Genomic DNA, 26889 nt, shown 5'->3' on the forward strand with positions numbered 1-26889 from the left:
GAAAAATACTCACTTTTGGAGAGGAGGAGGGAGTAGGAAGGGATCCGTCGATAGCTCCTTATTCTGACTTCGGTGTGTTTCTGTGCATTATGGTTTGTGACCATAATGAAGTTTTGATTGATTGATTGATCGATTGATTATCTTTCCTGTAGGTCTCCCTGGATCAATACCAAACAGAAGAGGAGATTTATCAACTCTCTTTGCAACGCGAACCCCGAAACAAGTCTACGGTATGTGCAGGTGTCTTGGAACATACAAACATACGAAGAAGGGTTGCAGGAACTGGGTATGTCTAGTTTGATGAAGAGAAGGACTAGGGGAGACATGATAGCAGTCTTCCAATATCTCAGGGGCTGCCCCAAAGAAGAGGGAGTCAAGCCATTCTCCAAAGCACCTGAGGGCAGGACAAGAAGCAATGGATGGAAATTAACCAAGGAGAGAAGCAATTTAGAACTAAGGAGGAATTTCCTGACAGTTAGAACAATTAATCAGTGGAACAATTTGCCACCAGATGTTGCGAATGCTCCAACACTGGAAGTTTTTAAGAAGATGTTGGATAACCATTTGTCTGAAGTGGTGTATTGTTTCTTGCCTGAGCAGGGGGTTGGACTAGAAGACCTCCAAGGTTCCTTCCAACTCTGTTATTCTATTCTATTCTATTCAAGTTGTTCCACTGATTAATTGTTCTCACTGTCAGGAAATTCCTCCTTAGTTCTAAGTTGCTTCTCTCCTTGATGAGTTTCCACTCGTTGCTTCTTGTCCTGCCCTCAGGAGCTTTGGAGAATAGGTTGACTCCCTCTTCTTTGGGGCAGCCCCTGAGATATTGGAAGACTGCTATCATGTCTCCCCTAGTCCTTCTCTTCATCAAACTAGACATACCCAGTTCCTGCAACCGTTCATCGTATGTTTTAGTTTCCAGTCCCCTAATCCTCTTGGTTGCTCTTCTCTGCCCTCTTTCTAGAGTCTCCACATCTTTTTTACATCGTGGCGACCAAAACTGGATGCAATATTCCAAGTGTGGCCTTACCAAGGCCTTATAAAGTGTTACTACTTTTTTAGTGCTGTTTGAACTCCAAACAGTCACTAAATGAATGGTTGTAAGCCAAAGACTACCTGTATGAGGAGATAGTTGAGGGCTTACTTCCTGCATTTTGATCCCATGAAATAATCAAATACAGGCAGTCCTCGCCTTATGACCACAGCTGAGCTCAAAATTTTCTTTGCTAAGTGAGACATTGATTAAGCGAGTTTTGTCCCATTTTACCACTTTTATTGTCCCAGTTGTGAAGTGAGTCACTGCAGTTCTTAAGTTGGTTGTTAAGTGAATGGCTACCCCATTGACTTTGTTCGTTAGGTCATAAAACCGTCATAAATATGAGTCAGTTGCCAAACGTCTCAATTGATCACGTGACCATGGGGATGCTGCGAGTTATAAATGTGAATAACAGTCCTAAGTCAGTTTTTTTCAGCGCCATTGTAACTTCGAACGGTCACTAAACGAACTGTTGTAAGTCAAGGACTACCTATCTCAAGTCCCATAATGTAGATACAGGTAGTTCTCGACTTATGACCATAATTGAGCCCCAAATTTTGGGTGCTAAGGGAGAAATTTGTTATGTGAGTTTTGCCCCATTTTAAGACTTTCCTCGACACATTTGTTAAGTGAATTGTTAAGTGAGTTGCCAAGCATCCGAATTTTCATCACATGACCATGGAGATGCTGCAACGGTCATAACTCAAGTCACTTTTTCCAGTGCCGTTGCAACTTCGAATGGTCACCAAACGAATAGTTGTAGGTTGCTTTGAGTCACTCCGTGATGTTCTCTTTTCAATTTTGGAAAAATTGATTTCGTTCTTCCATCTTCTTCCCCTTCTCTGCTCCAGCCTTCCAGCCCCACGTTCTCTAACCCACCGCCCCAGCATGTTATGATTGAGGAGTGGGCCTCGGTGCCCAAACCGAAGCCAGACCAAGCAGTTGTGCGCAAACACATCGAGAAGATGGTGGAGGTAGGAAACCAACCAGGATACCTGGAATAGGGAAGGAGTGGGTGTGGGGTGGGGTGGTATCTGCAGAGATGGTATTTCATGCGTAATTCACTTAAGATCTTCCCGGCCCATTAGCACATCGGTAAGATTCTTGGAAAATATGAGTCAGTTCTGCAGAATAATTGTCGGTTGGATAATTCTATTTTAAATAGTTCTGCACTGCTCAGCCTTCCCCCAGCTGGATACCTTCCATATATGAAGATGCTGAGTCCCAAAATTCCACAGATAGGACCACTCCAATCTTGAGTATTCAGCCATAGGGAAGGAGAGGAAATTGAAATGATCCCTAAATTTTTGTCCAAGAGCCACTACAATGGGTTCTATGATAGTTCATGTCTTAACGGATAACAGAATAATTAGACTTGGAAGGGACCTTGGAGGTCTTCTAGTCCAACCCCCTGCTCAGGCAGGAGACACTATACCATTTCAGGCAAATGGCTGTCCAGTCTCTTCTTAAAAACCTCCAGTGTTGAAGCACCCACAACTTCTGGAGGCAACTGAGGACCCGGTTTGTGGGGGCAATAAGGTGACTTTGTATAAAATATACAAAAGTATGAAGGCTATTGCTTAACGCATTGTAAGCCGCCCTGAGTCTCCGGAGAAGGGCGGCATATAAAAATAAATAAAAATAAAAAATAAACTTCCGTTCCAGTAGTTAATTATTCTCACTGTCAGGAAGTTTCTCCTTAGTTCTAGGTTGCTTCTCTCCTTGATAATTTTCAACCACAATAGAGCTGGAAGGGGGCTTGGAGGTCATCCAGTCCAACCCCTTGCTCAGGCAGGAGACCTTATATCGTTTTAGTCAAATGGTTGTCCAAACTCTTCTTAAAAACCTCTAGTGTTGAAGCACCCACAACTTCTGGAGGGAAGTCATTCTACTAATTAATTGTTCTCACTGTCAGGAAGTTTTTCCTTAATTCCAAGTTGCTTCTCTCCTTGATTAGTTTCCATCCATTGTTTCTTGTCTAGCCTTCTGATGCCTTGGAAAATAAATTGCACCCCCTCTTCTTTGTTGCAGCCCCTCAAATTCTGGAATACTGCTATCATCTCACCCCTAGTCCTTCTTTTCTCTAGATTGGCCATACCTAGTTCCTGCAACCGTTCATTATACGGGTTAATCCACAAGTCTTAAAATTGCCAAGTTTGGAGACCCTGAGCTATAGATTTCCGGCTTCATCCCAAAACATTCTTTTCTTTTAGTCTGTTTTCCGGAACTTTGATGTCGACGGAGACGGGAATATTTCCCAAGAAGAATTCCAGATCATCCGGAATAATTTTCCGTATCTCTGCAAATTTGGAGACCTGGATGAGAATCAGTAAGTGCTAAAACTCCCACCGTCTCTTCACATTTAATCCCTTTCCTTCAGGGGTGAAATCCAGCAGGTTCCGACAGGTTCTGGAGAACCGGTAGCGGAAATTTTGAGCAGTTCGGAGAACCGGCAAATACCACCTCTGGCTGGCCCCAGAGTGGGGTGAGAATGGAGATTTTGCCATATTCTTCCCCCAGGAGTGGGGTTGGAATGGAGATTTTGCAGTATCCTTCCTCTGCCACGCCCACCAAGCCATGCCCACAGAACTGGTAGTAAAAAAATTTGGATTTCACCACTGCTTTCCTTATACATTTATATTATTTCTGTGTGATTTAATTCTAGCAACTCCTAGTGGTTTTAGGGACTTAAAGAGACAAGTCTTGAATTTGGAGATCCCTGTTCTAGAAGTGACTTTGCCCCATTTCTTCCTTTCTAGCCACAGTCGTTAAGTGAATCTGTTAAGTTAATAACTGTTATTAAATGAATCTGGTATTGTTTGCTGTGTTTTGTTTTGTTTTTATGTATTTGTGGATTTTTTTTAGGTTGTTTTTAAAGACAAAACTGTTTAATAAAAGTTATTTTTTTAAAAAAATGAATTTGGCTTCCCCATTGATTTTGCTTGTTAGAAGATTGCAAAAAGTTATCACATGACCCCGGGACATTGCAACTGTCAGAAATATGAGTCAGTTGCCGAGCGTCTGAAATTTAATCAAGTGACCCTGGAGATGCTGCATTCACTAATGGGAAAAAGGGTCATAAGTCACCTTTTTCACTGCCGTTGTAACTTCAAATAGTCTGTTGTGGCCCGTCAGCAGCCTGTGCAGCTAGTAGCTGATTCCGACAACGAGGAGGCTGGTGTGGTGCTGCGCCAGCAGCCTGTGCAGCTGGCACTCGAGTCGGACAGTGAGGAGGCTGGAGAAGATGTGGTGCCAGAGGCGGAGATTCAGCCAGGGCCTTCAGAACCTCCAGAAGCTCCCTTAAGTGAAGAGGACGAAGAGGAGGAGCCTCTTCTCGATGCACGGGCGCGCAGAGCTGCCAAAAGGCAGGAGTGACTCCTCAGGAGGAGGTCTCCTCGAGAGTAAGGCTTGGGGCTAATTGGCCGCTCCCTTAGCCTATTTAACGAGGATGCCGACTGAAGCAATTTGCAGGGAACAACTTCGTTCACTCTTCTTTGTGTCTTGTCTTGCTTATCTTATCAGCTTCCTGCAAATTGCTTCTGGGCATTCTGCCAACCACAGTAAGCTTTCAGTTATTATTCTTTGAATTCTTGGCGGCTGTTAATGCAGTTAATTAACAGCCGTTGTTGTAAAAGACTGATTGATTTAGTAAACCAAGGTTTGAACGGGCTTTGTGTGCTGCGTTCTTTGGGATCCATAGCTGGGGCAAAACACAGTCACTAAACACAAAACTGTTGTAAATCAAGGGATACCTGCATTTACAATGTTTATAGCGGCCTGGGGTCATGTGACCAGCATTTGCATCCTTCCCAGCCGGCTTCCAATGAGCAAAATCAATAGGGAAGGCCAGATTCGCTTAACGACCACCTGATTCACTTTACAACTGTATTGGTTCACTTCACCACCATGGCAAAAAAAGATTGCAAAATTGGGTGCAACTCACTTAACAATGGAAGCTGTGGTCCCAATTCTGGTCATAAGTCAAGGAGTACCTGTAAGTAGTACATTATATTATTTGGGTGAAGTGGTATTTATACAGCGTTCTTTAGATATGACTAAGACATTGATTATTTAGATAACATAATCTTTCTTTAAAGATAAAGAAGAATATTTATATTAATATTAATGATAACTCTGGTCTGTGGCCATAATAAAATTTCCTATTCTATTCTATTCTATTCTATTCTATTCTATTCTATTCTATTCTATTCTATTCTATTCTATTCTATTCTATTCTATTCTATTCCATTCCATTCCATTCCATTCCATTTCATTCCTAATTTCTATTCTATTGTATTCCATTCCATTCCATTCCATTCCAACCCATCCCATCCCTATTCCTATTCTATTCCCTGATTTCTAAAGTATCAGTGTTGATAAGAATAAGGTGATTTAAATTTTACATCCAAAACTAAAGGTGGCATTAATAAGCAACTGCAAATTATATTATTTATGGTACAATACTGTAAAGGTTTCTGTCTTAAGCTTAATACTTAATATCAAGATCTCCATTGTATTATCAATTATTGTTTGTCCATGTTAAAGAAAAAATAGAATAAAAGTAAAGGTTCCCCTCGCATATACATGCTAGTCGTTCCCGACTCTAGGGGGCAGTGCTCATCTCCGTTTCAAAGCCGAAGAGCCAGCGCTGTCCGAAGACGTCTCCGTGGTCATGTGGCCGGCATGACTCAACGCCAAAGGCGCACGGGACGCTCTTCCCTTCCCACCAAAGGTGGCCCCTATTTTCCTACTTGCATTTTTTAACGTGCTTTCGAACTGCTAGGTTGGCAGAAGGTGGGACAAGTCACGGGAGCTCACCCCGTTACGGGGCACTGGGGATTCGAACTGCCGAACTGCCAACCTTCCGATCGACAAGCTCAGCGTCTTAGCCCCTGAGCCACCACGTTTATTATTGTGTATTATTTATTCATGATTATTGTTTGTCCATGTTAAAGAAAAAATAGAGTGAACAACAACAAAAAGAAAAAAAAGTTGTTTTTTTTTAAAAAGTTGGTTTTTAACTCCTTCCTTTTTTGTTCCTCAACCAGTTTGCAGTATTTAAGTATAAATATAAACGCTTAGTCCCCCTTCAAAGCATTTATTTTGGCCATGCTGTATAATATGTTGCAGATATGGGAAACATTCGCGCTTGAATAAGGGCACAATTTTTAATAGTAATTATAGTATTTAACCTATATTTAATCCTGCCAGACCATCTTTATTTTATCAGATGCACCAAGAGGACAACTGAGATTTATTACTGATTGCAATTGATAAAGGGCACAAAACACTGCTATTATATTAGCTGTGGTGATGATTAGATGTGGGGGTGGGGGGAGGCAGAAATAGAGGTTTTAAAATGCTCCAAGTTTGATTCCAAAGAAAGGTGCATTTAAGATGCAGGTAGTCCTCAATTTACGACCACAATTGAACCCAAAATGTATGTTGTTCAGTGAGACTTTGTCAAGTGAGTTTTGCCCCTTTTTTTACGATGTTTCTTGCTACACTCGTTAAGCGAATCACTGCAGTTGATAAGTCAATAACCCGATTGTTAGGCGAATCTGGCTTCCCCATTGATTTTGATCGTCAGAAGGTTGTAAAAAGGGGATTGCATGATCCCAAGATACTGCAACAGTCACAAGTATGAATCATTTGCCAAGCATATGAATTTTGATCCCATGATCATGGGGGGATGCTGCAAAGGTTATGGACTTTGAAAAACATAAGTTTTTTTTTTCAGCGCCGTTGTAACTTTGAATGGTCACTAAATGAACTGTGGTAAGTCGAGCGTTACCTGTAGTTTGACTCAAAAGAAAAAGTAAATTTAAGAGTTTAAAAACGCTCCCAAGTTTGTTTCCAAAAAAGGGGACCTCTACTAGGGGATTCGAACTGCCGAACTGCCAACTTTTCTGATTGCCTTAAACCTAGTTTAGCTCAAGTTAAACCTTGCTAAGGTTGTAGAGCGAAGAGCGATGGATTAAAAACATTCAAGGAGGCGATGACCCATGGGCCTAGAGGTAGAGCTCTTGCCTCACAATCAGGAGGTTGTGAGTTCGATCCTAGGTAGAGGCAGATGTAGGGTCTCCTGCTTGGGCAGGGGGTTGGACTAGATGACCTGGAAGGTCCCTTCCAAATCTGTTAATCTGTTTACCAATTTGGCCCAAATATTAGGGGGGCAAAAACCCAAGAACTTCTTAAAGGGGAGAAAAACCTCAAAGAATGAACATCCTTGCAGCAAAAATGACATTTTAAGATACTCTTAGTTTAATTCCCAAAAAGGTGAATTTAAGAGGTTTTTTTAAATGCTCCTAATTTGATTCATTGCATTAGCAGCTTTGGCATCAAACTAGGGGCATTTTAAAGTTCTTTTTATCGGCATCTGTTTCTCCTTCTGCGTCGGGCGAACGACGTGTCCCAGAGATTTGCTGCGTCTCTGAGGAAAGGAGGGAAAAAATGGGCAGGGATGAAGATTGTGTCCCATTTAAAGGCTTGAATGCTGGAGCCAAAATATGTCCTGGCAATGCTCTCCATCTCTTGGGAGTGAACCCAGGCGCTCAGCCGCCTCTGCCTTTGAATTCGGATCTCAACTGGGGAGACGGAAACAAGCAAGGCGAGTTTTGCTTCTCAGACAGATGCATCGCTCCTTATTTGGTGCTCTTCAGCTCCGGCTGGGCTACCGCGCCCTGCCATTCTCTCGGTTGGTCTTTGTGGGTTTCCGGGAGGAGCGTTTCCCCCCACACCCCAGGTCAGAAGGGTGTGGGGAAAAGTGGGGGAAAATAGGTGGGGCTTTTTGACAACATCTGTTCACTACCTGTATGGTTACTGAGGTTTGGGACCTTCCTTTTTCTAAATTGGTACCTTGTAAAAAGGGAAAATATCATACCCTGATATTTATTATAGGATACTCCTAAGGGACGCGGTGGTTCAGTGGCTAAGACGCTGAGCTTGTCGATCGAAAGGTCGGCAGTTCAGTGGTTCGAATCCCTGGTGTCGCATAACGGGGTAAGCTCCCGTGACTTATCCCAGCTTCTGCCAACCTAGCAGTTCGAATGCACGTAAAAAAAAATGCAAGTAGAAAAATAGGGACCCCCTTTGGTGAGAAGGGAACAGCGTTCCGTGCGCCTTTGGCGTTGAGTCATGCCGGCCACATGACCACGGAGACGTCTTCGGACAACACTGGCTCTTCGGCTTTGAAACGGAGATGAGCACTGCCCCCCAGAGTCGGGAACGACTAGCACATATGTGCGAGGGGAACCTTTACAGTATATCCTAAGATATACTGCTGCTGAACATGGAGACTCTGTTATCCAAAGCAGGGGTGAAATCCAGCAGGTTCTGGAGAACCGGTAGTGGAAATTTTGAGCAGTTTGGAGAACTGGCAAATACCACCTCTGGCTGGCCCCAGAATGGGGAGGGAATGGGGATTTTGCAGTATCCTTCCCCAGGAATGGGGAGGGAATGGAGATTTTGCAGTATCCTTCCCCTGCCATGCCCACCAAGCCACGACAGTTTTCTGGTCTCCAGTGCAGATTTTAGTCCGGAGATGGAGGCATTTCTAAAAGGGGCCTGCAGCCCATTGGATTTTGCATGGGGAAAAAAAAAGAGATTTGTTTCCCCATACATTTGCTTTAAACAATGCCTGCTCATACCCCATCATAATTTCTCCCAAGCTTAAAATTAGCTTAAAGCAAATGTATGTGGGGGTGAAAAGCCTCCATCTCAGGACTAAAATGTGCCCTGGTTTTCCAAAAAGTTGAGCAAACTTTAGAGCTCTCTAGGATTCTTCAACAGTCGAAAAGGGAAGGGAAGAGCCCAAAGGGTGTTTTTTCTTCTCCTTTTTTTATTTCCTCTGCCTGACCTTGCTTTCATCGACTAAAAATATTTGTCGGCAGGCATGCCCTGCGGTTTCTGCAAGAAACAAAAATGCTTTTTAGAAAAAAAAAGAAGAAAAAAAGTACTGCCTGCAAGCTACCCAAAAAGATAAAAACAGGAAAAGAGCAAAAACAAAACCTCACACAGGATCCTGAGGAAGGATAGTGGGAGAAGGGCGCAGGGGGAAATTTGTCGTGTCTGTTTTATGTTAACAGGATGTTCCAAGGATAGGAGGCATGTGGCAGGAAAGAGGCAATGGCTGGCCGGAGATACAATGATCCAGAGGTTGTACATCTGCATTGTAGCTAGCATATGACATACAATAAGAGTAACCTTGGAGGTCACCAACTGGTCCAGCGGTCCGTGGTCACCAGCGGTCACCAACTGGTGGTCCGTGAGAAATTTTTGGTGGTCCCCAGAAAAATTATTTGCATTTTTTATATTGCACTAAATCAGGGGTCCTCAAACTACGGCCCCTGGGACGGATACGTGCAATGAACGCTTGTGTTGCTGCAGAGAGTCTCCCCCTTTGGGATCTTTTTGTGTGGGTCGGAGGGGGGCAGAAATTCCAACTCGGGGTCGGCTTCAGCCTCCTGGTGGGGGGCTTTGGGCGAAGGCTGGAGGGAAGAGCCGCTGGTGGCAAAGAGCCGGAGGGCCTCGTTCCAGTGGGACTGCCTCATGGCCTGGAACTGGCTAACCATCTCAGCCCGCTGAGCCTCCAGGTGCCGGTACCTGGCCTTGCACTCCCGCAGGTCTTCCCTCTGCTTGGAAAGCCTATGCTCCTAGTCCTCAGTGAGGTGCTTCTGTTAAGCCTCCTTCTCAGTCAGATCCAATTTGAACTGAGCTGTTTTGCCAACTCTTTCTCGTGGTGGATGCTTAGCTCCAACAACTGCTTCCTGTTGGGGCCCTAAGGAGCCCGGGTGGGCAGGCGAGGAGTAGCGAGTAGAGGCTGGCAAGGTGCACCTCGACGTGAGTAACATTGCGTTGGCCCCACCCACCCAGTCACACGACCACCTTGCCACGCCCACCCAGCTGGTCTTTAGGCAGATCATATTAGTAGTCCGTGGGATTTAAAATTATGAATTTAGTGGTCCCTGAGGTCCGAAAGTTTGGTGAGCCCTGAACTAATCCAACACCCACCCACCCCCGTTCGAGCAGGAGACCCTGTACCATTTCAGACAGGTGACTGTCCAAATTCTTTCTAAAAAAAAAACATTGATGGAGAAACGAATGGACGTCCAGTCTCTGCTTAAAAACTTTCAGTGTTGGAGCAGCTACTGCAACTTCTGGAGGGAAGATGTTTCACTGGTTAATTGTTCTCACGGTCTCTTTAGTTCTTATTTCTAAATTGCTTCTCTTTTTGATTAGTTTCCGTCTGTTGCTTCTTCTCTGGCCTTCTTGGTGCTTTGGAGAATAGATGGGCCAGGGGTGAAATCCAGCAGGTTCTGACAGGTTCTGGAGAACCAGTAGCGGAAAATTTGAGTAGTTCGGAGAACCGGGAAATGCCACCTCTGGTTGGTCCCAGAGTGGGGAGGGAATGGAGATTTTGCAATATCCTTCCCCTAGGAGTGGGGAGAAAATGGGGCAGGGGTGAAATCCAGCAGGTTCTGACAGGTTCAGGAGAACTAGTAGCAGAAAATTTGAGTAGTTTGGAGAACCGGCAAATACCACATCTGGTTGGTCCCAGAGTGGGGAGGGAATGGAGATTTTGCAGTATCCTTCCCCTGCCACGCCCATCAAGCCACACCACACCATGCCCACCAAGCCACGCCCACAGAACCGGTGGTAAAAAAAATTGAAACCCACCACTGGACTGGCTGTATATGACAAACAGCCTTACAATATCAGCATGATGGTAAAAGCTGCCTTGGTATTTATTATATGGGATATTTCTAAAATACACCACTGCTAAATATGGAGATTTTATTGTCCAAAGAACAGTTTTCTCTTTTCCTCTTTCCTCCATCTTCCCTTTGCATGTGTGAACTCCTGGAGGCAGGAGTTCTTACGTTGCTCCGATCTGGGGGGTCTTTTGGGTTAAAAATGAGTTTTAAAAATGAATTCTTTTAACGGCGTAACGACTCAACGAAGCCTTGGGATTTGAATGGCTGTCCTTCAAAGATGGTCATATCCAGTGGTGGGATTCAAATAATTTAACAACCGGTTCTCTGCCCTAATGACCAGCTGGGTAGGCATGGCTTGGTGGTCATATGACCGTGTGGGCGTGGCCAACTCAACATTACTCACGTCAATGGGCACTTCGCCTTAGCTGTTACAATGTAATAAGGGTTAACCAGAGGCAGTTTCTGTAAGCAGGGCAATAAAGATTAGGCTAGAAACAACAGCAGAATGTTTCCTTCCTGCCTTCCTTACAGGATTAGCCCTTAAAGTGGTGGTGGTGGTGAAAATATTTCTTCCAACAACCAGTTCTTCGAACTGCTTAGAAAGTTAACAACCGGTTCTCCCGAATAGGTGCGAACTGGCTGAATCCCACCACTGCTCATATCCTGGGACAACAGGGTTTCCTCTAGAGACCTTGGCCTACAGCACCCATGTTTGAGAACGTTGGGAGTTGTAGTCCAACACAGCTAAAGGCTCTTGTTTGGGACACAAATGACCCACCCGCCTGTTAATGGCCTTTCCTGCCCAACAGAGACGGTTGCATCAGTCGAGAAGAGATGGTGTCCTACTTCATGAAGTCCAGCTTGGAGCTGAACGGGAAGATGGGCTTCGTCCACAACTTCAACGAGACTACCTTCCTGCGCCCAGTCGCTTGCCGTCACTGCAAGGGCTTGGTGAGTTGATTTCCTACCCTTGTGTGATTGCAACAGTGCCTGGGACCAGCTAGATTGGAGCAAGGAAGCCCATCAGGCTTTCTCTAACTTGGCTACTGTAAAGATCTGTGGACTTCAACTCCCCGAATGCTCCGGCCAGCGTCTTATTGCTTTAAAGCAGCAGTTCCTAACTTGACAGCTCTAAGATGGATGGACATCAACTCCCAGAATTCACCCAGCACTGAGGGCGGAGCTGACGTCGCGACGGGATGATGGACAATCCTGTAGCTCCAGGATCACCGTCGATATCTTTGCCGCTGGATGGTCCTGTGTGGACCTCACCGTCCCGTAGAGACGGTGATAGTGGAGGGCACATACCGTTTGTTTGTTTGTTTGTTTGTTTGTTTATTGGTTCGATTTATATGCTGCCCTTTTCTGGAGACTCAGGGCGGCTTACAATGCGTTAAGCAATAGCCTTCATACTTTTGTATATATCTGCTTAGTAGGGCTTTCGGGCCCCCCCAAGTGGTGTTTTTTTTTATACAAAGTCAGCTTATTGCCCCCACAAACCGGGTCCTGGGATGTCGATCCCAGGGACATCGCAAAGTCCCTGGTTGATCCAGGAGAAGCCCGTTTTTCCGGCGGTTGAAGAGGCAGCCATTAAGCTGCTGAAGTTGGGACAGCTCCGGAACGGAAGAGACTGAGAGAAAGTGTGTCAGCTTGGTCAGAGAACTTTTTAATAGACTATTTGAGAGAACACCCTGAGATTAAACGAGTTAAAGTCCTCTTAAAACTCGCTGGCAAGGGAATTCTGGGAGTTAAAAGTTCACACATATTCGAGCCTGCTAGCGAGGGAATTTTGAGAGTTGAAATCCATCCTTGTTAAAGTAGCCAAGTCTGAAAAACATTTTTGGGGTTCCTTTCAACTCCATGATTTTGTGATGGCCACCAAGAAAATTATACTGTACAGACATGTCCGTTAGCTACTGGGAGTTAGTTCATCTCATAGTTGATTTTACCTTTATCATTAACCTCCTTGATTTAATTTTTTAACATATAAGATTAAGAGTTATGTTTCAAACTGGTCTGCTGCCTCTTCTAATCAATCCACGTTTATTTATGGTTTTTAAGACCAATAACAAGAAAAAGATGAACAATATAATAAAATAATGTTTAAAACTGCAAGAAAATCCTGAAACAATTTTTAGCTCCCTAAATCCCAAATCCTCTGGTTAAATTCAAATCAAGATTTTAACAAGGCCCAATTTGTTAAAGAAATACCAAATCCTCATTAATTCAGGGTTTTATTTTTTTTTAAGGATGGAGGAGAATCTGTCTAGCAAAATGAAGCGAACCAAAGATCTTCCCCAATAGATTTGCTTCAGGTGGCAGACTTTTAATCAGTCACCGAGGGAAATTTAACTTAACTTCAGTAGTATTCGAGTGTAAGAACGGTGTTTCTCAACCTTGGCAGCTTTAAGATGTTCGGACTTCAACTCTGGGGAATTCTGGGAGTTGAAGGCCACACATTTTAAAGTTGCCACAGTTGAGAAATTCTGCATTAAGGGAATGAATAAGGGACTTTGACTCAGTATGCAAATATTTAGGAAAACTGATTTTTCTACATTTGAAGCCAAGCTCTTGAACCATTAAAAAAAAAAAAGTCCACAATTTGTTGCATCCACAATTAATCTCTCTCCTTCTCTTTCCAGATCATTGGCCTCTACAAGCAAGGACTAAAATGTCGAGGTAATTTGGAGACATTTTCACTAGTCTCCCTATCATTTTAGCAGCAACTCTCTGGATGATCTCTTTCAACTGTGCAAATTTCAACTCTCAGAATTCCTACCTAACTAACATGGACTTTGCTACCCTGTTTCCCCCCCAAAAATATAAGACAGGGTCTTATTTTTGGGGAAACATGGTAAGAATTCTGGGAGTTGAAATGTATTCATTTTTTAGGTATTAAATTCACACGCCAACAATCTCGCTGCTGAAGCGACTCTGCAATTTTGTGCTATACAGGTAGTCCTAGACTTATAACAGTGACTTGTTTAGTGACTGTTCAAAGTTACAACGGTTACAGGAACTGGGCATGGCTGGTCTAGTGAAGAGAAGGATCAGGGGAGACATGATAGCAATGTTTCAATATTTGAGGGGCTGCCCCAGAGAGGAGGAAGGGGTCAAGCTATTTTCCAAGGCACCTGAAGGCCAGACAAGGAAGAATGGATGGAAACTGACCAAGGAGAGATTCAACCTGGAAATAAGGAGAAATTTCCTGAGAGTGAGAACAATCAACCCATGGAACAGAAGTTGCCTTCAGAAGTTCTGGGAGCTTCATCACTGGAAGCTTTCAAGAAGAGACTGGACTGCCATCTGTCAAAAATGATGTAGGGTCTCCTGGGTAGGTGGGGGGTTGGACTAGATGACCTACAAGGTCCCTTCCAACTTTGTTCATCTTTAAAATACAACAGCACTGAAAAAAGTGACTTATGGCTGTTTTTCCACACTTATGATGGTTGCAGCATCCCCCATGGCCATGTGATCAAAATTAAAACATAGTGTCCTAGAATTATGTGATTACCCGTTGCGACCTTCTGACAAGCAAAAACAATGGAGAAGCCAGATTTATTTATTTATTTATTACATGTATTTATATGCCGCCATTCTCCCGAAGGACTCAGGGTGGCGAACACAAGTTAAGAAACAAGTACAATAAAATCATAATTTAATCCAAATAATTAATTAGTAGTAAATAATAAAGCCCGGAATCAGTCTCAGCCTATTTGTTTGAAAAGCCAAGTCTTCAAGTCCCGACAGAAGGAGCGGAGATCAGGAACCGTCTGGAGCTCAGTAGGTAATTCATTCCAATTCATTTTAAGAACCGCATTACTAATTTAACAACTGCAGTAATCCACTTAAGAACGGTGCCAAGAAAGATCATAAAACGGGGCCAACAGTTCACAAGCAACAACCATCTCATTTTAACAGCAGAAAGTTCGGGCACAGTTGTGGTCGTAAGTCGAGGACGACTTGAACATGCATTGGCCTCAGTTCCCAGAATTCCCCAGGCACCGAGAATTCTGGGAGTTGAGATCTATCCATCGGGAAGTTCTCCAGGGTTGAAACTGCTGGGCTGTAAGTTTGATGCTGGTTTTCTTCAAACTCTTTTTTTTTCTCCTTCCTCCCAGCCTGCGGGGTGAACTGCCACAAACAGTGCCGGGATTTGCTTTCGGTTGAGTGCCGCAAACGCGCCAAGAGCATCAGCCTTGACGGATCGGTATCCCTACCAGCCCGGTCCTTTAGTTTCTCGCTGCCTCGTCCTGGCCGGACTTCCCTGCGACATACAGGTATGATCAGCCAATAGAAGAGGATATTTGTAGCTCAGGGTACCTTGATGCTCTCTGAGCTTGATTTCATGACCTGACTATGTAACAACATCAGAGTTAGAAGGGAGTGGGATTGGAAGAGAAGAAGGAGGATTGTGGGATCCTTGATGCTCTCTGAGCTTGGCTGTTTTTTTGCACTGCACTTACCTGCATCCAAAACGGGCCGCGTGGGGACTCCGGGAAGGGGAAAGGTGGGTGGGGACAGTCAGAAGTGGGATTTGGAGGTTCTCCAAACTGCACAGAATCTTAGCTAGAGGTTCTCCCAAATCCCTGCGATATCCCAGCAGTCCCACCCCTCCTCTGTTCAACAACCTCAAGCCTCAAAGCTCTTCGGCGAAGAGGTTGTAAAAAAATGCTTTCAAAAGGCTCTGACGATCCCAGCTGAGTTGCCTGATCGGCAGAGGCTTTTTTAAAAAGCTTGGATCGTCAGAGGTATTTAAAAGAAAAAAAGCCTCTGATGATTGTGCGGCTCAGCTGGGCTTGCGTGGGGGGGTGGGGGTGGGCAGGGATTTTTACTACCAGTTCTCTGAACCACTCGCCTCCATCGCTACTGGATCGGGTGATCCGGTCCAAACTGGGAGCATTTCACCCGAGCCCACCCCTCAAAACCTCAACCTCAAAACAACCTCAAAAAAACTCAACCAGCCCACAAAGCATTAAAACAATCGGGGCAGGATTTCAAGGCACCAAGCATCTCGCAGTGTGAAAATAACACCTCTCCAGTCTTCCTTTTCACCCACTTCTGCAACTTATGCAGGATTCTCAAATCTTTTTCTTGAGACCGAGAGTTGAATGACCCGGCAGCCAAGGAGGGAGAGAGAGAGAGCATCAGAAAGTAAAAAATTGAGAATTTCGCACGCGTGGCGTTTATTGTTTGTCATACTTGAGCCGAATGGATAAAAATTCCACCCGGGGCAAAGAGGCCGGCAACCTTAATAAAGAACAAACCAAATTGAATTGGGGCACAAGAGAGAAAATTGCTGCTCTTTCCTCTTTGCAAAATCGCTCTCTTTTCCCGGGCTGAATAAAATTGCTGCCCACCCGCCTGCCTCTAATTTACAGCTTTCCTGGATTATTTTATATTTTCCGCCACTGATGACCGTCTCCTTCTTTGCAATTTTGGATTTGCCTGTTTGCTTTTGGCACGCAAGCCTGCCTTTTCCGGTATCTATCCTGCGGCAGACCACTTTTTATTTTTTAACACTTGTCCCTTTGGACAAAGGGGAGACCACAAGCGGTTTTCGACATCACTGCGTTGTCGTGGCCTCACCCTGTGAGTCAAATTGACTTCCTTCCTTGATAACGTACCAGCAGGTTTCCTGACAGCTGTTTCCTTCAGACCAGGGTTTCTCAACCTCATTAACTTTAAGAGGATTGGATGTCAACTCCCAGAATTCCCCAGCCAGCTGTGACAAATTTTAGATTTCATCCCTGGGGTGGAGCCAGTCAGAAATTTTACTACCGGTTCTCCGAACTACTCAAAATTTCCTCTACCGGTTCTCCAGAACTGGTCAGAACCTGCTGAAACTCACTTCTGCACCCATTGTGTGTATGAGTTTTAGAAAGTTGTGAAAACTCATCTAGGCCTGGTTAATGAGTGTTTTGGCATCTTGAGCAAACATAGACAAATGATTTTGTTCAGGATTCCAGATAATGGTAATTGAATCAAGTCAAATCCAACAATTTATTTTGAGCAATACAACATTCCGATCAGCTTAACAATTTGATTAGAACAAAAGGGCCAAAGAGCAGAATAAAAGAACATACTCATTTACGCGAATATCATAACTCTTAAGGCTAAAAGACTACGCTTGTTAGTACTGATGCAATCACCCTGTAATTTCCATTTACATCTATTTTTCTGGCTGCAAATTGGTGGTTGGAGAAAAGCCGCCACAAACCCAGAAAAAAAAAAAAACACCACACTTTCATCTAAAATGTCTCTGTTTGTGAAGCTGAAGTTGCTTAGGTCTGTTGTGATTGCTATTGCTTGACAAGTGGGCAGCCATAAAAAAAATCAAACCAATGCATAACCAAACAGGGTGGGCCTCCTCCTGCAAGGCACCATGCCATTGTGTCACTAACCCAGATAACTGTGAGAGGGATCTTGGAGTCCTAGTGGACAACCGTTTAAATAGGAGCCAGCCGGGTGCTGCAGCTGCCAAAAAAGCCAACACAGTTCTGGGCTGCATCAACAGAGGGATAGAATCAAGATCACGTGAAGTGTTAATACCACTTTATAAGGCCTTGGGAAGGCCACACTTGGAACATTGCATCCAGTTTTGGTCGCCACGATGTAAAAAAGATGTGGAGACTCTAGAAAGAGTGCAGAGAAGAGCAACAAAGAGGATTAGGGGACTGGAGGCTAAAACATAGGAAGAACGGTTGCAGGAACTGGGTATGTCTAGTTTAATGGAGAGAAGGACTAGGAGAGACATGATAGCAGAGTTCCAATATCTCAGGGGCTGCCCCAAAGAAGAGGGAGTCAAGCTATTCTCCAAAGCACTTGAGGGCAGGACAAGAAGCAACGGATGGAAACTCATCAAGAAGCAATTTAGAACTAAGGAGAAATTTCCTGATAGTTAGGACAATTAATAAGTGGAACAACTTGCCGGCAGAAGTTGTGAATGCTGCAACACTGGAAATTTTTAAGAAGATGTTGGATAACCATTTATCTGAAGTGGTGTAGGGTTTCCTGCCTGGGCAGGGGGTTGGACTAGAAGACCTCTAAGGTCCCTTCCAACTCTGTTATGCTATTCTATTCTATTCTATTCTATTCTATTCTATTCTATTCTATTCTATTCTATTCTATTCTATTCTATTCCATTCTGAAACCTATTCTATATGCTATGCTATGCTATGCTATGCTATGCTATAAAACTAGCCATGATTAGTTGTGCCAGCCCAGGTAGTCAAGAAGCAGGATTTCCAGGTGACTGGCGATAAGTGTTCGATGCTTGAATTGTAGTAAAACACCGCCCTCTGCTGTCCAAAGAAAGACGGGGAGAGAAAATATCCAGCTTTCCTTTGTATATTTCCCTACACAAGAGTTTGTGTACTTAAACTTTCAGCTGTGTGGACTTCAACTCCCAGAATTCCCCAGCAAGCATACACATAGTCCTCGACTTACAACAGTTCCTTTAGTGACCATGCAGAGTTACAACAGCACTGGGAAAAGTGACTTATGATCATTTTTCACACTGACGACCGTTGCAGCATCCCCCAAGGAATTTTGCGAGATCAAAACTCAGACGTTTCGCAACTGATTTGTATTTACGATGGTTGCACTTTGCACGTGTCCCAGAGTGATGTGACAATCCCGTTTTGCGACCTTCCCGCAGGCCAAGGGGGAAGCCAGGTTCTCTTTATAGCCGTGTTACTAACTTATCAGGACAGTAACAATACACAGGTAGTCCTCGACGTACGACAATTCACTTAGTGACCGTTTGAAGTTACAACGGCACTGGAAAAAAATGACTTATGACCATTTTTCACACTTGCGACCACCGCAGCCTCTTCAAGGTCACGTGATTAAAGTTCAACTAACTCAAATTTATGACGGTCGCATTGTCCTGGGGTCACGTCATCCCCTTTTGCGACCTTCTGACAAGCAAAATCAATGGGGAAGCCAGATTCACTTAACAGCCATGTTAATAACTTGGCACCTGCAATGATTCACTTAACAACGGTGGCAAGAAATGTCGTAAAATGGGGCAAAGCTCACTTAACAGCCATCTCACTTAGTAACACAAATATTGGGTGCAATTGTGGTCATAAATTGAGGACTACCTGTACTTTTAAGATGTCATTAACAGATTAACAGAGTTGGAAGGGACCTTGTAGGTCATCTAGTCCAACCCCCTGCTCAAGCAGACCTTATACCATTTCTGACAGATGGCAGTCCAGCCTCTTCCTGAAAGTCTCAAGTGATGAAGCTCCCACAATTCCCCAGCCCACATGCTTTAAGTTGCATGGACTTCATCTCCCATGCCCTCTGGAGAATTCTGGGAGTTGTAGTCCACCCATCTTACCAAGGTTTGAGAAACCCTGCCCTCCATCTTCTGATTCAGTCCAGGGAAGTTGCTTTTCTTTGCACATAAGGTAAAGGTAAAGGTTCCCCTCGCACATATGTGCTAGTTGTTCCCGACTCTAGGGGGCAGTGCTCATATCCGTTTCAAAGCCGAAGAGCCAGCGCTATCCGAAGACGTCTCCGTGGTCATGTGGCCGGCATGACTCAACGCCAAAGGCGTTGTTCCCTTCCCACCAAAGGTGGTCCCTATTTTTCTACTTGCATTTTTTACCTGCTTTCGAACTGTTAGGTTGGCAGAAGCTGGGACAAGTCACGGGAGCTCACCTCATTACACGGCAGCACTAGGGATTCGAACCGATCTTTCGATCGACAAGCTTAGCATCTTAAGCCACTGAGCTACCGCGTCCCTCTATTCTCTTCGCACATAAGAGAAGATAATTGTGGGGAATTCTCACAGGTGGGTTGTGGTGCCAATCACCATTCCAGAGTGTGCTCACCTCATCTAGGGATCAAGCCAGAATGTTGTCTCAACATAGTCAACCAAGTAAAAGATATCGGACGGATATGCATGGCAGGCCAACCTGGCTAGAGGTTAACCTTGGTTTATTGTTCTACAGCTTGGCCAGTTTTCTGGCTTCATTTGAGGCCAGCAAATGGGTTATAATTGGAAATCAGGTTAAAGGTGCCATATGAATGGTATGTTGGAGGCCGGAAGGAAGAGGAACAAAAATCTCTTTCCGTTTGCATTCGACTTACCCCAGATCTGTTTTTATTTCAGAAATCCAGGAGGAAGATGTACAGGCGGTGGAAGATGGGGTTTTTGATGAGAAACTATGAGACAGGATCCGCACAGCAGACGGCCTGGAATTCAAGCATGAGGTTAGAGTTGCAAACAATTTTGGACTCACACTCTGTCAAGGACCTAGGGGTACTCATTTCAAAAGATCTAAACTGGGGGGGGGAAATGCTCCCGGATCGGACCGGATTACCCAATCCGGTAGCTATTTTTCCCTGTGGTTCGGCGATCCGATAGCAATCGCCGCCCGGGTGTCATTATTTCCTGGTTTTAACGTGGCGCGTGCACTTCTGAACCGGTAAGAATTGTCAACCTTATTTTACAAAGTTTTCTCTCTGGTAACGTTATACTTCAAAATAGGGCAAGGGGTCTGCAACCTTAAACACTCAAAGAGCCATTTGGGCCCGTTTCCCATAGAAAAGAAAACACCGGGAGCCACAAAAACCCTTCCTGTGCCTGACTATTCCATGAGCAGCCACAAAATTAGCATATGTAGTTGAATTAAACGTTCTGTTTTTTTCTGAAACTTTTCTTTTCTTGGATTTATCTATGGTTGGCCTACCAGGGGCTGAAAAGCTCAATAAATCGTATGCTAGTGGGTGTCACATATTGGCGGTTGTGATGCATATTTTGAGTGACAGGGAGCCGCAGCAGAGAGGTGAAAGAGCCACATGCGGCTCCAGAGCTGCAGGTTGCTGACCCCTGAACTAGGGCATACAAAACCTTTGCCAGACCTATCCTTGAATACTGCTCACCTGCCAGGAACCCTCACTGTATTTCAGACATCAATACCTTAGAGAGGGGTCCAGAAATATTTTACTAGAAGAGGACTCAAATCCTTGGCTCAAAATAAACTTCCCTATCCCACCAGGATTAAAATTTTAGGCCTGGATAGCCTCAATCTACGCCATCTATGTTCCGACCTAAGCTTAGTTCATAAGATTATTTACCAAAACGTCCTACCTGTAAATGAGTAATTTCAACCGTAATAACACAAGGGCTATCAATAGATTCAAACTCAATGTAATTTGCTCTAATCTTGATTGTAGGAAATATGACTTCTGCAATAGAGTATTAAATGTCTGGAACATTCTACCTGATCCTGTTGTTAGTCTCTCTAACCCCCGTACCAGGGGTGAAATGCTCCCGGTTTGGACCGGATCACCTGATCCAGTAGCGATGGAGGGGGGTGGTTCGGAGAACTGGTAGCAAAAATCCCTGCCCCCCCACCATGCCCAGCTGAGCCGCGCAATCACGAGGCTTTTTTTTAAAAAAAAAATTTTTCTACAACCTCTTTGGCCGAAAAAAATGCTTTTAAAAGTAAAAAAAAAAGCCTCTGATGATTGCACGACTCAGGTGGGATCATCAGAGGCTTTTTAAAGCATTTTTTCTACAACCTCTTCAGCCGAAGAGGTTATAGAAAAAATGTTTTTAAAGGGAAAAAAAAAGCCTCTGCCGATCAGGCAAGTCAGCTGGGATTGTCAGAGGCTTTAAAAGCATTTTTTTTACAAATGGTTTTAAAAGTTAAAAATAAAAAGTTGGCCACGCCCACTCAGTCATATTACACCCCCCCCCACCAAGCCACACCCACAGAACCGGTAGTAACAAATATTACATTTCACCACTGCCCCATACCTTTTACCTTAAACTGTCTACTGTGGACCTTTCACATTTCTTAGGAGGTCCCTAAGGGGGGGTATGCATAAGGCGCACCGGCGTGCCTACCGTCCCTGTCCTACTGCCCCCATTTATATGTACTCATTTTATGTGTTTATGGCTATGTTTTGCTTATTTATTTCCTTTTATTTGTGCCAAAAAAATTTCATGGGTCCATGTCTATGTCTATACTGTTACTTGTTTCCTTGTACTTGTTGACAAATAGATAGATAGATAGATAGATAGATAGATAGATAGATAGATAGATAGATAGATAGATAGATAGATCCATTCATTCATTCCTGGGTTCTCTCGCCTCTCCTGCCTGAGATATTTTCTCAAGTTACAGGTCACAATTGAGCCCAGTTGTGTTTTCCATTTGCTAAGCGAGACAGCTGTGAGTTTTCTCCCGTTTCACCACCTTCCTTGCCGCAGTTGCTAAGGGAATCCCTGCCGTTGTGAAGTTAGTAATCTGGTTGTTAAGGGAATCTGGCCTTCCCCGTGGACGTTGCTTCTCAGAAGGTCGCAAAAGGGGATCTCGGACACTACGACGGTGTGGAAATACACATCAGTTGCCAAGCGCCTGTATTTTGATCACGTGACCGTGCGTGGGGATGGTCGTAAATGAGAACAATAATCATAAGTTTGCTTTTTTCAGTCCCCCTTGTAACTTTGAATGGTCATTAAATTAATGGTTATAAATTGAGGACTACCTGTATTTCGTTGGCCTGGCTCAAGTCCCTTCTCTGACCATTGCAGCTTTTCTTCCTGTCCTTCAAGGCCATTCCCTAAACCCGCTACCTCCTATTATAATTATTATTACTGCTACTACTACAGCTGATCCTCAATTTACGACCATGACTGAGCCTGGAATGTTGATCACTAAGCGATGTGGTTAAGTGACTTTACAGCCTTTTTGCTGTCATTGTCGAGCGTATCGCTAGGTTGTTAAGAGAAGTATGTGGTCGTTAAGCAAGCCTGGCCTCCTCATGGTCAAATTTTGGGTGATTTGGCAACTGGCATGTATTTACAATGTGTTTGTAGGATCCCAGGGTCATGTGATTGCCATTTGCAAAATTAACAGATTAACAGAGTTGGAAGGGACCTTATAGGTCATCTAGTCCAACCCCCCGCTCAAGCAGGAGACCTGCCTACACCATTTCTGACAAATGGCAGTCCAATCTTTTCTTGAAAGCCTCTAGTGATGGAGCAACCACAACTTCCAAAGGCAACTTCTGTTCCATGGGTTGATTGTTCTCACTGTCAGAAAATTCCTCTTTATTTCCAGGTTGAAAATCTCCTTGATCAGTTTCCATCCATTCTTCCTTGTCTGGCCTTCGGGTGCTTTGGAGAATAGCTTGACCCCCTTCCACCTCTCTGGGGCAGCCCCTCAAATATTGGAAGATGCTATCATGTCTCCCCTGGTCCTTCTCTTCTCTAGACTAGCCAGGCCCAGTTCCTGCAACCGTTCATCGTCCGTTTTAGTCTCCAATCCCCTCCTCATCCTGGTTGCTCTTCTCTGCACTTTTTCTAGAGTCTCAACCTCTTTTTTATAGTGTGGTGACCAAAATTCACAACTGGCAAAAAGGTTGTAAAACTGGGCATGACTTACTTAAAGGCTGAATCGCTTAGCGACAAACGTTGCTGTCCCAATTGTGGTCGTAAGTCAAGGATACCTGTAATTGGAGATCCTGAATCTCACACTTTCAACTTAACGTCTTGTGGTTTGTCTTCACAGAAACACCTCGTCCTTCTGAGTGACCACAGCCGGTCTGCCAGTGAATCCTCGTCTCTTCTACGTCGTCGTCCCCCTGAATTAAGTGGGGCGTGCCCTTCGGGGGAAGGGGCCTCTCCATTTTGAAAGCACTTTGGCTAGGGAAATCTGGAGAGGTTTCTGCCCCACCCCCAAGGCCTTTTAGCAACGTGTGTATATTTGTACCAAGAACTGGATTCAAAGATGTAATAATAATAAGAATAAATTTGACACCTGCTCCATACCTCCGTTCCTTCTTAAATTTGGGTTGTTTTTTTTCCCCTGCTTTGTGTTTCCCCCCATTTTAGCAGGTTTTTGGCAAAAGGAAGTTTTCGCTCCTGAAAATAAAATAAAAATGTGTTCGGCGTCATAGATTCACACTGTAGGAAAGGTCAACAGAGATCATCTGTTCCAACCCCCTCTCAGTGCAGAAACCACTACAAGTAATATATTTTGCAAAAGAAGGCTTGAATTAGGGAAGGGATTGCACCAGAGGTGGGTTTCAGCAGGTTCTGACCAGTTCTGGAGAAAAATAGCGGAAATTTTGAGTAGTTTGGAGAACCGGTAGGAAAAATTCTGACTGGCCCCATCCCCAACTATTCTCTGCCTCCCGAGTCCCAGCTGATTGGGAGGAAATGGGGATTTTGCAGTAACCTTCCCCTGGAGTGGGGTGGGAATGGAGATTTTACAATATCCTTCCCCTGGATTGGGGAGGGAATGGAGATTTTACAGTATCCTTCCCCTGCCACACCCACCATGCCACGGCCACCAAGCCACACCCACAGAACCGGTAGTAAAAAAATTTTGAAACCCAACACTGGGTTGCGCCCCCATCTAGTCATGAGGCTGGAGGTCTTTGACCTTTGATGACTGAAAAATAAGTCTGAAAATTCTAATTTTGTTCCACGGTGTTTTAAAAATGCCCATTGTTCTCGAGGTCAGAGAATTGCATTATGCTGACAAATCTTTACTAGTGATTCTGCCAGCACAGTGTCACCATTTAACCTCCCATTCCCCATCCTGTAATGAATATGGAAAATTAATTTAGGAATTACCTGACTGCCACTATAAACACAGCCAGTCACTACCCGAGTTCAGTCTCCAGAGCACACAAACCCTGTAACTGGGTCAAGGAATTTGGGAATCACTAAAGGCTCCCTTCATTAGTTAGTTCCTGGAGCAAGATGACACGGGTTAGCATTAGCATTTCTCAACCTTAGCCATTTTTAAGATGAATGGACTTCAAGTCCCAGAATTCCGCAACCAGCATTGCTAGGGTGGAGATTTCTGGGAGTTGAAGTCTATACATCTGGAATTGCTCCATGGAAATGCTGGAATTGGAATCACTCAAAACACCCTCCTTGATTTAGACCAGTGTTTCAAAACTTGGCAACTTTTAAGAGGGATGGACTTTAATGCCCACAATTCCGGGAGTTCAAGTCCATCCATCTTAAAGTTGGTAAGTTTGAGAAAAGCTGCTTTAGTATGTCACTCAAATCCCAAAGCAGGGGTGAAATCCAGCAGGTTCTGACAGGTTCTGGAGAACCGGTAGGGGAAATTTTGAGTAGTTCGGAGAACCGGCAAATACCACCTGTGGCTGGCCCCAGAGTGGGGAGGGAATGGGCATTTTGCAGTATCCTTCCCCTGGAATGGGGAGAGAATGGGGATTTTGCAGTATCCTTCCCCTGGAGTGGGGAGGGAATGGGGATTTTGCAGTATCCTTCCCCTGGAGTGGGGTGGGAATGGAGATTTTACAGTATCCTTCCCCTGGAGTGGGGTGGGAATGGAGATTTTGTAATACCCTTCCCTGGAATGGGGAGGGAATGGGGATTTTGCAGTATCCTTCCCCTGGAGTGGGGTGGAAATGGAGATTTTACATTATCCTTCCCCTGCCACGCCCACCAAGCCATGCCCACAGAACCGGTAGTAAAAAAAATTGAATTTCACCAATGTCCCATAGTCACCTTCACACAAGACTTTCAACCCAGTTCCTGAACTAACGTGTGTATTCGTGAACTGCCCATACAGTAACCGTCTAAAAACTGTTTTTTACATGTCATGCTATGCCTGGGAGAAAAATAACCCAGGTTAACTCCAACCAAGCTTAACTTATTAATGTAATCATAAGGGCCTTATCCTGATTGGGCCCATTGTGGGAACACAGTTACTAATGGGGCCCTCAGTCCATCAGCTAAGTTTCAGAAGGTGCAAAGAAAGCAACACAGGTAGTCCTCAACTTACGACCACAATTGAACCCAAAATTTCTGTTGCTAAGCAAGGCAGGGTTAACTGAGTTTTGCCTGGTTTTTACAACCTTTCTTGCCACCGTTGTTAAGCGAATCACCACAGATGTTAAGTTACTAACGTCATTAAGTGAATCTGGCTACCCCGTTGAGTTTGTTCGTCAGAAGGTTACAAAAACTCTTCACGTAACTCTGGGACACGGCAACCATCATAAATATGAGTCAGTCACCAAGGGTCTGAATTTTAATCATGTGACGGTCATAAGTTACATTTTTCAGTGTCATCGTAAATTTGAGCCGTCAGTAAACAAAAGGTTGTAAGTCGAGAATGTCCTGTAGACAGGGGTGGGCTTCAAAAATTTTAGCAAGGGGTTCTCTGCCCGGTTGCTGGGTGGGTGTGGCCATGGTGGGCGTGGCCTAGTCGGCCTCCTGCACCACAGCAGGGGGGGGCGTTTTTGCCCTCCCCAGGCTCCAGAGGCTTTCCTCGAGCCTCCAGGAGAGCGAAAACGGCCTCCACAGAGTCTGGAGGCCCCCTGGAGGCTGGAAACTGGCCCATATCCGGTCTTCCCAAACTTCCGGTTGGCCTGTTTTTCGTCCTCCCTGAGCCTCCACATGCAACCTGCACTTACCTGCATCCAAAACAGGCCGCGTGGGGACTCCTGGGAGGGGCCGGGCAGGGTGGGTGGGGCCAACCAGGAGTGGGATTTGGGGGTTCTCCAAACTGCACAGAATCTTAGCTAGAGGTTCTCCCGAACCCCTGCGAACCCCCAGCGGCCCACCTCTGCCTGTAGATTCTCCCTTCACTCCGTAATTTTGCTCAGGTTTAGCTGAGGTTTGGCCGAAACCAGAGGATGGAATAGAAAACGAAGCTGGTATTGATTTTCCTTCTGCAAATTGACAGATATGCTTCCTAATCGCTATTCCTCATGTCAATGCTGGTGTCACCCTGTCCTCTGCTCCTGGCAACGCTCTTCAGACCAAATTTCTCCCCTTTCGCTCCTTTTTCAATCTTGCCGCAGCCAAGAGAGAGCAGAAAGTTCTCTGTTTATGCTCAGAAGACACAAACACACACCCAGGGCCCTCAGCGTTCCTGGTTTGCTTTGACAAGAGAAGGATGCCCTTTTGATTCTGTCTCTTTTCAAAAAGGAAGAATTGTGGGGGTGGAGAAGAAAGGCTGTAAGAGTCAATGAAGAGTGATGGAACGTCCACAGCGAGGAGCAGTCTACCACCGAAGACTGAGGATCTCGGAGTAAAGAATCATGGAGGCTTTTGACTCCAGATGTAGTTCTGCTGAACGTACAGCTGTTTGGGGGGGAGTAATGTTCATAGGTCACATCTGGATT

At 44.7% G+C, this 26889-nt stretch overlaps 1 protein-coding gene across 3 annotated transcripts in view; it reads left to right on the forward strand.

Moving 5' to 3' along the window:
* RASGRP2 (RAS guanyl releasing protein 2) overlaps positions 1-23547 on the forward strand; it is a 62644-nt gene extending 39097 nt beyond the window's left edge. For all 3 annotated transcript variants that reach the window (XM_034424358.2, XM_087880975.1, XM_034424361.2), the window contains 8 exons: positions 153-230; positions 1885-2007; positions 3247-3362; positions 11559-11700; positions 13392-13428; positions 14871-15029; positions 19877-19977; positions 23289-23547. In XM_034424358.2, the coding sequence (XP_034280249.1) occupies positions 153-230; positions 1885-2007; positions 3247-3362; positions 11559-11700; positions 13392-13428; positions 14871-15029; positions 19877-19935 (714 nt within the window). In that variant the 3' untranslated portion in view covers positions 19936-19977; positions 23289-23547. The remainder of the gene's footprint in view (positions 1-152; positions 231-1884; positions 2008-3246; positions 3363-11558; positions 11701-13391; positions 13429-14870; positions 15030-19876; positions 19978-23288) is intronic.
* The last annotated feature ends 3342 nt before the right edge of the window (positions 23548-26889 follow it).

Source organism: Pantherophis guttatus, chromosome 18 (assembly GCF_059756535.1).
Source record: "Pantherophis guttatus breed Tessera chromosome 18, ASM5975653v1, whole genome shotgun sequence".
Taxonomy (NCBI): Eukaryota; Metazoa; Chordata; class Lepidosauria; order Squamata; family Colubridae; genus Pantherophis; species Pantherophis guttatus.